The sequence below is a fragment of the Sander vitreus genome, chromosome 11 (assembly GCF_031162955.1).
Source record: "Sander vitreus isolate 19-12246 chromosome 11, sanVit1, whole genome shotgun sequence".
Taxonomy (NCBI): Eukaryota; Metazoa; Chordata; class Actinopteri; order Perciformes; family Percidae; genus Sander; species Sander vitreus.
The window spans coordinates 29,775,497-29,789,275 of NC_135865.1; the positions used below are offsets into that span (position 1 = coordinate 29,775,497).

At 41.5% G+C, this 13,779-nt stretch overlaps 1 protein-coding gene across 2 annotated transcripts in view; it reads right to left on the reverse strand.

Moving 5' to 3' along the window:
• Window positions 1–13,278, reverse strand: part of rubcnl (rubicon like autophagy enhancer) — a 38,140-nt gene extending 24,862 nt beyond the window's left edge. For both annotated transcript variants that reach the window (XM_078262697.1, XM_078262696.1), the window contains exons 1-3: window positions 13,193–13,278; window positions 4,900–5,011; window positions 1,401–1,782 (exon numbers count right to left, since the gene is read on the reverse strand). In XM_078262697.1, coding sequence (XP_078118823.1) covers window positions 1,401–1,782; window positions 4,900–5,011; window positions 13,193–13,195 — 497 coding nt within the window. In that variant the 5' untranslated portion in view covers window positions 13,196–13,278. The remainder of the gene's footprint in view (window positions 1–1,400; window positions 1,783–4,899; window positions 5,012–13,192) is intronic.
• Window positions 13,279–13,779: the final 501 nt, after the last annotated feature.

Below are 13,779 nucleotides of genomic sequence, written 5' to 3' on the forward strand. Positions count from 1 at the left end.
TTCTCAACGTTTTTGTCGATTTTATTCCAATTTTTTTTGGCACTTTTTCACATTTTTGGGCTTTTTTTTAATTATGTTTTTGTCCATTTTTTTAACAAGTTTTTGTCACTTTTTAAGATGTTTTTTTTTTTCATTTTCTTCCATTTTTTTGCCACTTTTTTTTTAAACAGTTTCTGTCACCTTTGGCGGTGTTTTTTATGTTTTCTTTGTCACTTTTGTCAGCGTTTTCCTTCCTGCGTTTTTGTAGCTTTATCCAACATTTGTCACGTTTGTCATAGTTCTAATATTGAAAGTTTTTGTAAACGGGTCAAATTTGACCCGAGGACAACAGGAGGGCTAACGTTCTTCTATAAATACTTTTTCCAATGTTGTATAATTGAATAAAACACCCAAATTCAATGAAGTAGTGAACTGATCATTTATTTTACTTGTGAAGAGTCTTTTAGGGAACCATGCACGCTATTTTTTTTGACAATTCATTAGAAAGAAACCCACATTTTTTGATATAGAAACTTTTTGAAAATGGGTCAAATTTTGGTGGTGTACTTGTGGTGCAACCCAGTCTCACGGCAGTACGTGAAATGGTCAGGTTATTTAATCTATTGATGCGTGTTCACGGGGACGTTTTTTCTGTGGTGGCCAGCACAAAAATGTGAAGTAATGTATTTCAATGGGAAGCATAGTTCGTGATCACAGGACGAAAACAGTAGGGATTAGTGTGAAAAGCCAAAAATCTGCATAGGGAGGGTGGATGGGTCAAACAACACAGGACTTTCACCCAGGAGACCGGGGATCACGTCCCGTGTGTGGTGTTTTGTTTCCCCGTTGTTTTCCTAATCACAACCGTCCCGTGATTGTCGCGCGTCCCCCGCGGCCGCCTCACGGCGTGTGAGGCGTCCTTTCCCCGTTGTGTTTTTTTCCTAAACCCAACCTCTGAATAGATGGTTCCCATTTCGTGCTGGCCACCACGGAAAAAACGAGATAAACGTGTTGTTGTACACAAATCAATAGATTAAAAATAACGTGACAATTACACGAACTGCCGTGAGACCGTGTTGTTTGGTGGCATCGGTATCGACTGCTAGATTTTTGGTGTCGTGACATAAGCTGTGTTGGAAGCCGTTCCCTATCACAGAAATAGTGCACTAGAGTGTGTTCGCCATTTTGTAGTGGTGTTCCAACTCTCCGCGGTTAATTTCATTAACTATATAGTCCACTATAAAATACCCGATGCCCAGCCATACATTTTACTCCGTATACCCACTGAGCAACGCAGTCGGGTTTTCCCGGAGTAGAAAAAGAAGCCGAAGTCACCACGAAAACTGAACAGGAAAAATGGAGCGGGTTTTCGTTTCTAAAAAGGCAAAACGCTTCCAAACACAGCTAAAGTGTATAGTTACCTTGATGGGTCAGTGGTGTCGGTGCGCAGGTCGTGCCAGGAAACGGGCCTGTGGCGTCTGGAGATGACCGGACTGCTTCTGGGAAGCAGGAAGCTTCTGCTTTCTGGATGCAGAAGAGACGAGTCCTCTTTGTTTCTCCGTTCCTCCCCATCATCGCCATCATCCTCAGCGTGACTTTTGGAGGCTTTGGTAACGTTGTCGTGCAGAGCAGAGCCGCAGCGAGGCTTGGACCGGGACCGAAGGGAGTGTGGATGTGTCCTCTGTGAGTGTCGATGGGGAAGGGTTGTGTTTGGTTCTCCTCCGCTGGTTTCTGGTTGGGACACAAGGAGAAGCGGGACCGGTCCTGAACCAGCTGGCTGATGGATTCGGCGTGAAGATTCCTCTGGAGCGGATTACAGAGAGCAAGAAAACACGCACTGTAAATCTTTTCACCGTGAATTTACAGTAATATACTGGCATCTTCTTTGCCAGTAAACTACTGTTCATTTACAGTAAGCATACTGTTTTTAAAGTTAAAGGCAGGGGCCTTCAACGTGTTTTAAGCCAAGGACCCTTTCACTGAAATAGAGACGGAGCAGGGACCCCCTACTACATATATTTGTATAAAATGAAGTTGCATATTAAACTGGGCCTACAATAACGTGTAGTAACGTGTAGTAATATGTTAGTGGTGCAATACAGGGGCTGTTGGATTGTTCAATATGTCATTGTGTACTGCATAGGTTATGTGGAAATGTGTCATTTGTGCAATTCAGCTATTTGGGTTGGGCATTATGTCATTTGGGCAATACGTACAGGGTTGTTCAATTAAAAACTGCCACTGAAAGAAGGAGTTAACGTGCTTACTATATAGGTACCTGTCTATGTATATGAGAGCATGTTTTGTGTTGCATGAGAGTAGCTATGTGTTGAGAGATGCTTATTTTCTGTATTTTGTCAGAAAGTTGTCTTTCTAAAGCTGCGGAACGGACAAAACAAACAAATTTCCCTTTGGGGACAATAAAGCATATCTTATATCTTATCTTATAGGGCGATATTTAAACATACTTTTTTTGGCATAGAATACCGAGGTATCAAAATAGCCTAATAATTGTGTGGCATGGTTTTATAAATCATGTTTTATTGTTACACATACAGTACATGTGGCCCAGTGAATCCTTAGGATGAACTGTGTATGTGGTGGCCCTTAGTGACTACCTTACCTACAGGCCAGTAAGCAGCGTGGATTTATATTTGCCCAAAAAATGTTGGATATGTTGGATATGTTAAGACTTTTTAATTCTTGAAAAAATGTTCAAAAATTAGCAATAATTTGGAGGCCCCCCTAGGGGTCCCGGACCCCCTGTTGAAGATCCCTGTTTAAGGTAATTAGACATATAGTTTCTTACCGTATTATTTGTTTTTACAGTAACATACTGGCTGCAGTGTAACTGCCGGCTTTTCCTTTATTTTCCCAAGATGCATTGGTATTAACAGTAAATACCTGTAATCTGTAACATTTGCAGATAGTGTTTCCAGAATTACTGTAATATTATTATTTTCTCCCAGAATGCATTGCCGTTTACAGTGTGATCCTGCATAACATTAAAACAGTAAGATACTGTGAGATTTTAACTGTACATTTACATCAACGGTTTACAGCGCAGATATGTCATTCTTGGTCTCCCGTCCCACATTAAATATATAAATATAATAAATTTAAAGACCTTTTTTTGCTTGCTTTTGATTCAATCTAAGGCTGCCCTCTGTCGAGTCCCCTCTTGACTTATATTTAACCTCCTCTTACTACTTTTTTATCCATTGTGGAGTTTATTCCTTCTCCCTTGGCTTTTGAGAACAGCCCACCTAGACTGTAGAAGGATTTGAGAGCGGCGGCCTCTGTTGATATTTTTAAAAAGCAGCTAAAGATGCATCTTTTTAGTCAGGCATTAGATCAGCCAGGTAGTGGATTGTATACTGTTTATTTTTATCTTCCTTGCCTTTGAGATATATTGTGACTTATTGTGATTTTTATTGGGTATCGATGAGTTTTAATGTATAAAGGTCCCATGACATGCTAATCCCCTAATACTGTATCTGAAGTCTCTTTTATATAGGCCTTAGTGGTCCCCTAATACTGTATCTGAAGTCTCTTTTAAATAGACCTTAGTGGTCCCCTAATACTGTATCTGAAGTCTCTTTTATATAGACCTTAGTGGTCCCCTAATACTGTATCTGAAGTCTCTTTTATATAGACCTTAGTGGTCCCCTAATACTGTATCTGAAGTCTCTTTTATATAGACCTTAGTGGTCCCCCTAATACTGTATCTGAAGTCTCTTTTATATAGACCTTAGTGGTCCCCTAATACTGTATCTGAAGTCTCTTTTATATAGACCTTAGTGGTCCCCTAATACTGTATCTGAAGTCTCTTTTATATAGACCTTAGTGGTCCCCTAATACTGTATCTGAAGTCTCTTTTATATAGACCTTAGTGGTCCCCTAATACTGTATCTGAAGTCTCTTTTATATAGACCTTAGTGGTCCCCTAATACTGTATCTGAAGTCTCTTTTATATAGACCTTAGTGGTCCCCTAATACTGTATCTGAAGTCTCTTTTATATAGACCTTAGTGGTCCCCTAATACTGTATCTGAAGTCTCTTTTATATAGACCTTAGTGGTCCCCTAATACTGTATCTGAAGTCTCTTTTATATAGACCTTAGTGGTCCCCTAATACTGTATCTGAAGTCTCTTTTATATAGACCTTAGTGGTCCCCTAATACTGTATCTGAAGTCTCTTTTATATAGACCTTAGTGGTCCCCTAATACTGTATCTGAAGTCTCTTTTATATAGACCTTAGTGGTCCCCTAATACTGTATCTGAAGTCTTTTTCCCAAAATTCAGCCTTGGTGCAGAATTGGTGCCACTAGAGCCAGTCCCACAATGAGCTTTCCTTAGGATGTGCCATTTCTGTGTCTGTAGCTTTAAATGCTATTGAGGAGGAGAGAGGGGGGGGGCAAGGTAGAGGGTGGGGGTGTGGCCTTGACAAACTGCCACTTTGCTTGTTTGAAAGCCATGATGTCTCTCTCTTTCTCATGGGGGGGCCAAATTCTCTGGGTGGGCAAAGCAGAGAAAGGGGAGGTAACCTTTCCCCTTATGACGTCATAAAGGGAAGATTCCAGATCGGCCCATCTGAGCTTTCATTTTCTCAAAGACAGAGCAGGATACCCAGGGCTCGGTTTACACCTATCACCATTTCTAGCCACTGGGGGGCCATAGGCAGGCTGGGGGAACTCATATTAATGTTAAAATACCTCATAAAGGGAAAATGTCATGCCATGGGACCTTTACATTTATTTGAGCTGTGAAGCACTTTGTTTTTCTAAATACAGGCTGTGTGCATTTCTCTGCATTTTAATACTTTCACAGTATTCATAAATAACCTCTGCCTGCTTTATGATTTAAGAAAAAAAGCATGGAAATCTTCCCTTTAACAATATGGGAGTTTAAAGAGATTACCTGCTGCTGTCAGAGGTGTAGCTTCAGGTGTTGGTGACTCTGCAGAGTCCACACACCAGCTGACATATCTGGATCTGTGCAAAGAGGAGGACAGGCCCTCGCAGCTTCCCATCTGCAGGGGTGGAAGAAGTATTCAGATCCTTCACTTCAGTCACAGTACTAATAGCACACTGGAAACATACTCTGTTACAAGTAAGGTAACAAGTAAACAAGTAAATCTCCTGCACTGAAAATGTTACTTCAGTAAAAGTATGTATGTTTCATCAGGAACATGTAGTTAAAGTATAAAAAGTAAAGCAAGGAAAGCAATCCTCCCATTTAGAAACGGGACATTTCAGCTGGATGTTATAAACTACATGTGTTCTGTGTGCAGTAATCTTAATGTGTAAAGTAACTAGTAACTAAAGTAACTAGTAACTAAAGCTGTAACAGATGAATGTAGAGGAGTAAAAAGTACAATATTCCTCTCTGAAATGTAGCGGAGTAGAAGTAGAAAGTGGCCTGAAAAGAAAAGACTCAAAGTAAAGTACAAGTACCTCAACATCTGGACTTAGGGACAGTACTGGAGTAAATGTACTTAGTTACATTACACCACTGCCCATGTGCACAGAAGAGCAGAGACACAAATTCCCAATGAACTTCCTGGCGCAACAGTGTTTCTGGGAGATTAAAAAACAGCAACCAGCTGTGGCAGAGAGTACAGATGTCACTGACTCAAAGAATAAAACTAAACGATATCTTCAGGCAGTCGAACTGTTCCGATAATAACTTCCAAAACTCACTTGTCGTCCTTTTTTCTGTTTGTAGACGTGTGCAGGAAGTGTTATCAGTCCCTGCTGCACGTTCATAGCATCTGCTCAGCATCAGAAAACAATATAAAGGCTCTTTAAAAAGTCCAAAGTCTCAAGTCTGAAGATAACTGCCGTCATCTACACTGAGCGCCATAAAACCAGATCAGACAGGGAGTATTAATGGATAAACGGCACAGGTTTAGGCTACATTTACATCGCTACGTTTTGAGCCAAAAGTGATCTCGGTGCACCAAGTGTTTTTATCTCCAGTAGAAGAACTAATCTCTGTTTAAACTAACACGCCCAAACCTCATATCTCATCAACATCCTGGTATACTGGACATAAACAGGAGGCAGCGTGGAGGCTCCGCCTGGTGCTGGTACTTGCCATGGTAACGTTAGTATCTTTAAGTCTCAGAAAACGAGACGTCGTGACCGATAAGACCCAATCAGGAGGAGAAACGTTGGCGTCAGTGTCGGTGCTGCCAAAGGTCTCCGTTTGGAGCCGTTGAGACTAAAACACAACCCCGCAGATTCAGAACCAAAACGGGTCAGAAGTGTTTCCAAATGTCTCCGGTTTAGGGGCTCGGAAACACCAGAGCAGGAGGAATGAGAGGGGAAACACCAGAGCAGGGGGAATGAGAGGGGGAAACTAGAGCAGGGGGAATGAGAGGGGGGAAACACCAGAGCAGGGAGGGAATGAGAGGGGGGAAACGCCAGAGCAGGGGGAATGAGAGGGAGGGAAACACCAGAGCAGGGAGGAATGAGAGGGGGAAACACCAGAGCAGGGGGGAATGAGAGGGGGAAACACCAGAGCAGGGGGAATGAGAGGGGGAACACCAGAGCAGGGGGAATGAGAGGGGGGAACACCAGAGCAGGGGGAATGAGAGGGGGGAAAAACCAGAGCAGGGGGAATGAGAGGAGGAAACACCAGAGCAGGGGGAATGAGAGGGGGGAACACCAGAGCAGGGGGAACGAGAGGGGGAACACCAGAGCAGGGGGAATGAGAGGGGGGAAAAACTAGAGCAGGGGGAATGAGAGGGGGGAAAAACTAGAGCAGGGGGAATGAGAGGAGGAAACACTAGAGTAGGGGGAATGAGAGGAGGAAACACTAGAGTAGGGGGAATGAGAGGGGGGAAAAACTAGAGCAGGGGGAATGAGAGGGGGAACACCAGAGCAGAAGATATTCCTTTTTAAGCCAAAACGTAGCAGTGTTAATGTAGCCTCAGTTTCAACCAATTAGGGGACACAGGGAGTTGTCTTTCATATTTTTTAAGCAGGGACAAATCTACCTCTTCTAAATATTGCTACCCCTATGTTTATGTTTTATTGAAATCTTGTAAAGGTTTTGGCAAATCACAGCTTTTCAAATCCATGACGGCACTCCCAGGACCAGCTTCTGCACATTTCTGCACATTGTTCAGCTCAAACAAAAAGTCCACAACTTCCAGTATTTGCATCTGCGATTAACAATAAAATAATAATGTACTTTATTTGTATATCACCAAGTGCTTCAAGAAGAAGATGGAACACCTTCAAGTGCATAAAACATTGTTGTTTGTACAGTACAGGCATATTGACACGTAATCCACAACACAAACACTGAACCAGACATCTACAGCACTATTAATCTAACACATAACATACACACATCAATAAATAGAATACAGTAAAAAGGAGTATGTTGTACTTCCCTGAAAAGCCTGAATGAACAGTATACTTCACATATATTCCTACTGTAGTCATACCCCTCCCCACATCTTATTTAATTGGGTTATCGCCATGGGAGTTTTTTTGCTCGGTTGGTTCTGACGTTAGGGTATCTATGTCTACGACCAGAAGGGAGCGGCTTGAACTCCTCTGAAAGTGGATGGGTTGTATCCATGCAGACCTCGTCCGCCTTCAGTGCCAATCTGGTCAGATATAGTTGGTGCAGGTCTACCTGTTGCTCACCAATGATTTCTCCACAGGTTTTAACAATCCTCCCCATCCATCCATCCATCCATCTTCATCCGCTTATCCGGGGTCGGGTCGCGGGGGTAGCAGCTCCAGCAGGGGACCCCAAACTTCCCTTTCCCGGGCCACATTAACCAGCTCCGACTGGGGGATCCCGAGGCGTTCCCAGGCCAGGTTGGAGATATAATCCCTCCACCTAGTCCTGGGTCTCCCCCGAGGCCTCCTCCCAGCTGGACGTGCCTCCACCTAGTCCTGGGTCTTCCCCGAGGCCTCCTCCCAGCTGGACGTGCCTGGAACACCTCCCTAGGGAGGCGCCCAGGGGGCATCCTTACCAGATGCCCGAACCACCTCAACTGGCTCCTTTCGACGTGAAGGAGCAGCAGCTCTACTCCGAGCTCCTCACGGATAACTGAGCTTCTCACCCTATCTCTAAGGGAGACGCCAGCCCCCCTCCTGAGGAAACCCATTTCGGCCGCTTGTACCCTGGATCTCGTTCTTTCGGTCATGACCTCCAGCCTTCATGACCATAGGTGAGGGTAGGAACAAAAACTGACCGGTAGATTGAGAGCTTTGCCTTCTGCCTCAGCTCTCTTTTCGTCACAACGGTGCGATAAATTGAATGTAATACCCCCAATTTATTCTTATTATAAAGTCTAAGAAGATTAAAAGAAGTCACTGATTCCCTCGAGCCTTGAATATCCATTAATAGTACTTTCACAAACTTCAAAATGTTAGTGTCCTCACAAGTTGATTTACGTGTGAGACACCCGACAGTTTGTTCCAGAGCCGACGGGCCCCCGATTGGAAACTTCTGCTTTTTGGTTTTTTTGACCTCAACCCTGGAACAGCTGACAGCTGCCTGCTGATTTCAGGCTGCGCTCTTTAAACATCTCACTGTCAAACCTCTTATGAAACACCTGACGTAGGGACGTTAACCCTTGTGTTGTCTTCTTCCCGTCGTGTAAATGTCAAAAAATAAATAAATACACTTTTTGTCATTTTTTTTCGAAGTTTCTGTTAATATTTTTCTGCGCTTTGACGTTTTTGTCACTTTCACCGAAGTTTTTGTCACTTTCACCGAAGTTTTTGTCACTTTTTGAAAGATTATTTTTTGGGGCATTTTTAGGCCTTTATTTGACAGGACAGCTGAAGACATGAAGGGGAGAGAGGGGTGGGGGGGGATGAGATGCAGCAAAGGGCCGCAGGTCGGAGTCGAATCCGAGACCTCTATATATGGGCGCCCGCTCTACCAGCTGAGCTATCTGGGTGTTTTTGTCACTTTTTCTGCCGTTTTTGAAGATTATCCTGACGTTTTTGTCACTTTTTCTGCCATTTTTGAAGATTATCCTGACGTTTTTGACACTTTTTCTGATGTTTTTGTCACTTTTTCTGACGTTTTTGAAGATTATCCTGACGTTTTTGTCACTTTTTCTGATGTTTTTGTCACTTTTTCTGACGTTTTTGTCACTTTTTCTGACGTTTTTGACTTTTTCTGACGTTTTTGTTACTGACATTTTTGTCACTTTTTTCTGACATTTTTGATGAAGATTATCCTGACGTTTTTGACACTTTTTCTGATGTTTTTGTCACTTTTTCTGACGTTTTTGAAGATTATCCTGACGTTTTTGTCACTTTTTCTGATGTTTTTTGACACTTTTTCTGCCATTTTTGAAGATTATCCTGTCACTTTTTGCGTGTTTTTGTCACTTTTTCTGATGTTTTTGTCACTTTTTCTGCCATTTTTGAAGATTTTCCTGACATTGTTGTCACTTTTTCTGATGTTTTTGACACTTTTTTCTGTGCTTTTTTTTTTTTTCCTACGTTTTTCAACGTTCTCTTATCCATTTTTCTCTACATCTTCATCTACAAAACTTAAAAAACACCCAAATTCAATAAAAGTAGTGAACTAATCATATCCTGACGTTTTTTGACACTTTTTCTGATGTTTTTGTCACTTTTTCTGACGTTTTTGTCACTTTTTCTGACGTTTTTGTCACTTTTTCTGATGTTTTTGTCACTTTTTCTGCCATTTTTGAAGATTATCCTGACGTTTTTGTCACTTTTTCTGATGTTTTTGTCACTTTTTCTGACGTTTTTGTCACTTTTTCTGACGTTTTTGTCACTTTTTCTGATGTTTTTGACACTTTTTCTGCCATTTTTGAAGATTTTCCTGACGTTTTTGTCACTTTTTCTGATGTTTTTGTCACTTTTTCTGACGTTTTTGTCACTTTTTCTGACGTTTTTGAAGATTATCCTGACGTTTTTGACACTTTTTCTGATGTTTTTGTCACTTTTTCTGCCATTTTTGAAGATTTTCCTGACATTGTTGTCACTTTTTCTGATGTTTTTGACACTTTTTTCTGTGCTTTTTTTTTTTTTCCTACATTTTTCAACGTTCTCTTATCCATTTTTCTCTACATCTTCATCTACAAAACTTAAAAAAACACCCAAATTCAATAAAAGTAGTGAACTAATCATTTATTTAACTTGTGAAGAGCATCGTATGGAACCATGCACGTTATTTGGTTTTAAAATTTGGTTGAAAGAAACCCACATTTCTGACATACAAACTCTGTGAAAATGGGTCAGATTTGACCCGAGGGCAACGTAGAGATGTTAAGCATGCACTGTCCTGTTCGGTATTGTGAAAAGAAGTCTCCCTGCAGCAGTCTGAACTCTAGGAGAGCTTATCTCAGCTAACACAAGTGTGAAGCAAAATAAAAGTTACCATGATCCCAGCGTGCACCAGTTCTGTCTCTGGTATTTCCCTAACTGTACACTCGCAGTATCCCAAAACATCAGCTGGTTTCACATCAGTAAGTAGAGTTCCAATCACTCAGGGTCAGTTAACCCTTGTGTTGTCTTCCCGTCGGCCATGCAACTTTGTGTTTTTCTGGGTCAAAACCGTAAGAAGCTTTTGTCGCTTTTCCCGGTGTTTTTTTGACATTTGTTCTTCTTTTTTTTTACCACGTTTTTGAAGCTTTTTCTGACATTTTTGTCACTTTTTTCAACGTTCTTTTATCACTTCTTGTCAGGGTTTTGTTATTTTGTTCCGTCTTATTGTTATGTTCTGTTTCGTGTTTTATTTTGTAGTCTGTCTTGTCTCTCTTGTCTAGTTTACTTCCTGTCTTTGTTTGTTTCCCGCCTTTTTTGATTGTTCTGCCCCACCCTGATTTATTTCACCTGTTGTGTCACCTGTCCAGTGTTAGTCCTCGTTACCTGGTGTATTTAGTCCCTGTTCTGTCTTTGTCTCTTGTTGGATCATTGTATTTTGTTGCGTGCTGTTTCTGTATGTTGGGTTCTGTCGTGCTTCTTTTGTCTTGTAAGGTATGTTGCCGGTGTTCTAGTTAGTTTCCATGTTCCTGGTCTTGTTGTACCCCTCTGTATTTTTTGGAAGCATATTTTTGAAGAACAACAGGAGGGTTAAACAGTAGCCTCGCTTTGCCAGACCTTCCTACACAGCGCTGCGGAGAAAGGTTGAAAATGAGGGCGGAATTTCCGACCACAACGGAGCAACATCGTCAACATAGACTAGTTAAACAATAGAGCTGCGGCTCAACGAGCCTTCAACCAAAGTGACAAAAATAACAGAGGAAATCAATCAACAGATCGACTATTGGATGGATTACAGTGAGATTAGGTACACAAGTTAATAAAAACCCAAAACATGGACCCCCCTCCCCAACTCATCACTGCCTGACTGCCTTTTCCTTTGTTATCCAACTAGTCCTTTGCCAATATATTATGTAATCCTTTTATTATCATTCATTGGACCTTCGCTCTCTACGTCCTGTGAGTCAGGGGCGGAGCCAGATGTCGTAAACATTAGTGGCTCAGAACAAACCTAGGAATGCTCTCCCCGGGGAGATTTGTCTGGCAGCTATTTGCACTGTGTAGGAGCCACATATTGTTGTTTATGGTCTCATTTATATTATTTATTGATTATTATATTGGGCACTTATATTGTAGGTGGTGGCCGTGTTCATCGTGGCTTGAGCGGAAGTGATAACATTGTATTTGTTTGCTTCCCTTGTTAAACTGTGGTTTTTGGGCTTCGACAGATGCTACGTTTACACGTGGCCGGCTATTTTCACGAACGGACATTTCAACCTCTCCGTTTTCAAAAATAACATCGTGCACAGCTGTCAGTTTTCACAGTATGTTTACACGTACCCGTGTATATATGCCGTCAATGCCGTCAAGAGCACGCCAAACCTGTAGGTGGCAGTGTAACGAGAAGCTCAAGCCCACGTTAGCCAATCAGAATCCCGAAAATAGCAACGAAAAATAATAACCATGTACGTGTAAATGGGGTAAGAGAGGGGGTGAGCCTGGGAGCGCCACACTTTCTGTTGACCGCCACACTGACGCACTTATTTCGACTCACAAAGTAACTTTATATTTGGTAACTGCAGTGCTAGTTGTATTTTACGTGCGGAGGAATAAATCATTGCAATACTATCTTGAACACGTCGCAGTGTGTTTATGCATCTCTCAGTGTTTAGTCCCTCGCTGCAGCACTTTGTTGGACTGCTTACATCCACAACACTCACTGTTTCTCAAGCAATTTGATAATAAAATACCTAAAAAGCTGCACGTCATTGTTGGGAAAACATGATAGTTGCTAAGGAAAAGAGGCCCTGTAGAGCTGACATCCTGTTTTGTGTCTAATTTTTCTCCAACTGTCTTCATCGTTCTAAAACCAGAACGCAACAAATGTCCAAGACGACTGATATTCACTCCTGCCGCCTAAAGAGAGACAGAAACTGTCTAATGTTACTCATTGTTAAACATAACGTAGGTAGGGTACACTCTGAGGACGATCTGTGTGTTAACAGTGGTATGACTGCGTATTGTAACAGAAATTGTCCGTAGATCGTGAGTTGTATCTTTGTCGGCCACGGAGGGTTTTGGGAGATTAAAGAAGTCCACATTGTCACTTGTTTTTGAAGTTGGGAATGACGTATACAGTAGTTGAAGTTATCTTAAAACCCTAAAAGATTCCAGGCTTTGGAGATGACAATCTCAAGCCTTAGAAACAGCAAGAAAATATCCCTTCAAAAATGTTATACGTGAAGTTTAGAATAAAGGGTCTCAGATTGTGAGAGAAGAAAGGAAAAAAGAGCAATAATTATAATGTTAACGCTGATACAGAAATCTGGGAAACGCATGTAGTAACACCAAACAGCACAATGAATTAATGAAATAAAAACGGAAAAATACTGAGGAGTTTTAAAGGCTGAGGACTGAGAACAGTGTTGGTTTTTGGTAGTATTTTGTTTGATATTAGTGATTTAAAAAAAAAGTGAAATTGTTGTAACGTTAATATAAATGTATTAGTCTCATTTCAGAGGCTGACTCACTCACAACTTCCTGTGTGAATGCAGAAGTAGACTGATTGTGAGCGATAACGTCTCCAAGCACCAAGGTGTTTCATACATTTCACTAAAAGCAAAGTGCATCGGACTGGAGAACCGAGCAACACTGACCAGAACGCAAACGAGTCAAAGCGTCTTCAAAACCACAAAATAAAGCAACACACTCACCATTTTAGTGAACGGCTGAACTGAAGCTGCGACCCGTCAGAGGCCGAAGGGACTGACGCGAGTCTTCATCCAGCAGAGAAAGGAAGAGGGGCGGTTGGTTATCAACACTTCCTGTATTTAAGTGTACTTTCTGTGGTTGAGCAGCAGTGTTTTTAAAAAACAGAGAGTCGAGAAAGATCTCGGTATACACTGCACGTCATTTGTAACCCAAAAAGGATCATAAATGTCCTAAGTGGAAATGGAGAACATTGGTGTTTTGATGACAGGCAGTTTATTAATTCTGCAGCATGCTTTTATGTTTGAAATCTGTAATGTTACTCTTAAGTTATTACTTCCTGTAGGGAAAGTGTGACTTTTACAGAAGTACTTTGTGCATAATCAGAATCGGTTTTATTGGCCAAGTATACTTACTATAAATACACAAGGAATTTGACTTTAGTAGGTGTTCAATTGTATTTATAGTATCAAATCATAACAAGAGTTATCTCGAGACACTTTACAGATAGAGGAGGTCTAGACCACACTTTATAGTAACAAGTCCAGTAATTCCCCCAAGAGGAAGCATTTAGTGCGACAGTGGTGAGGAA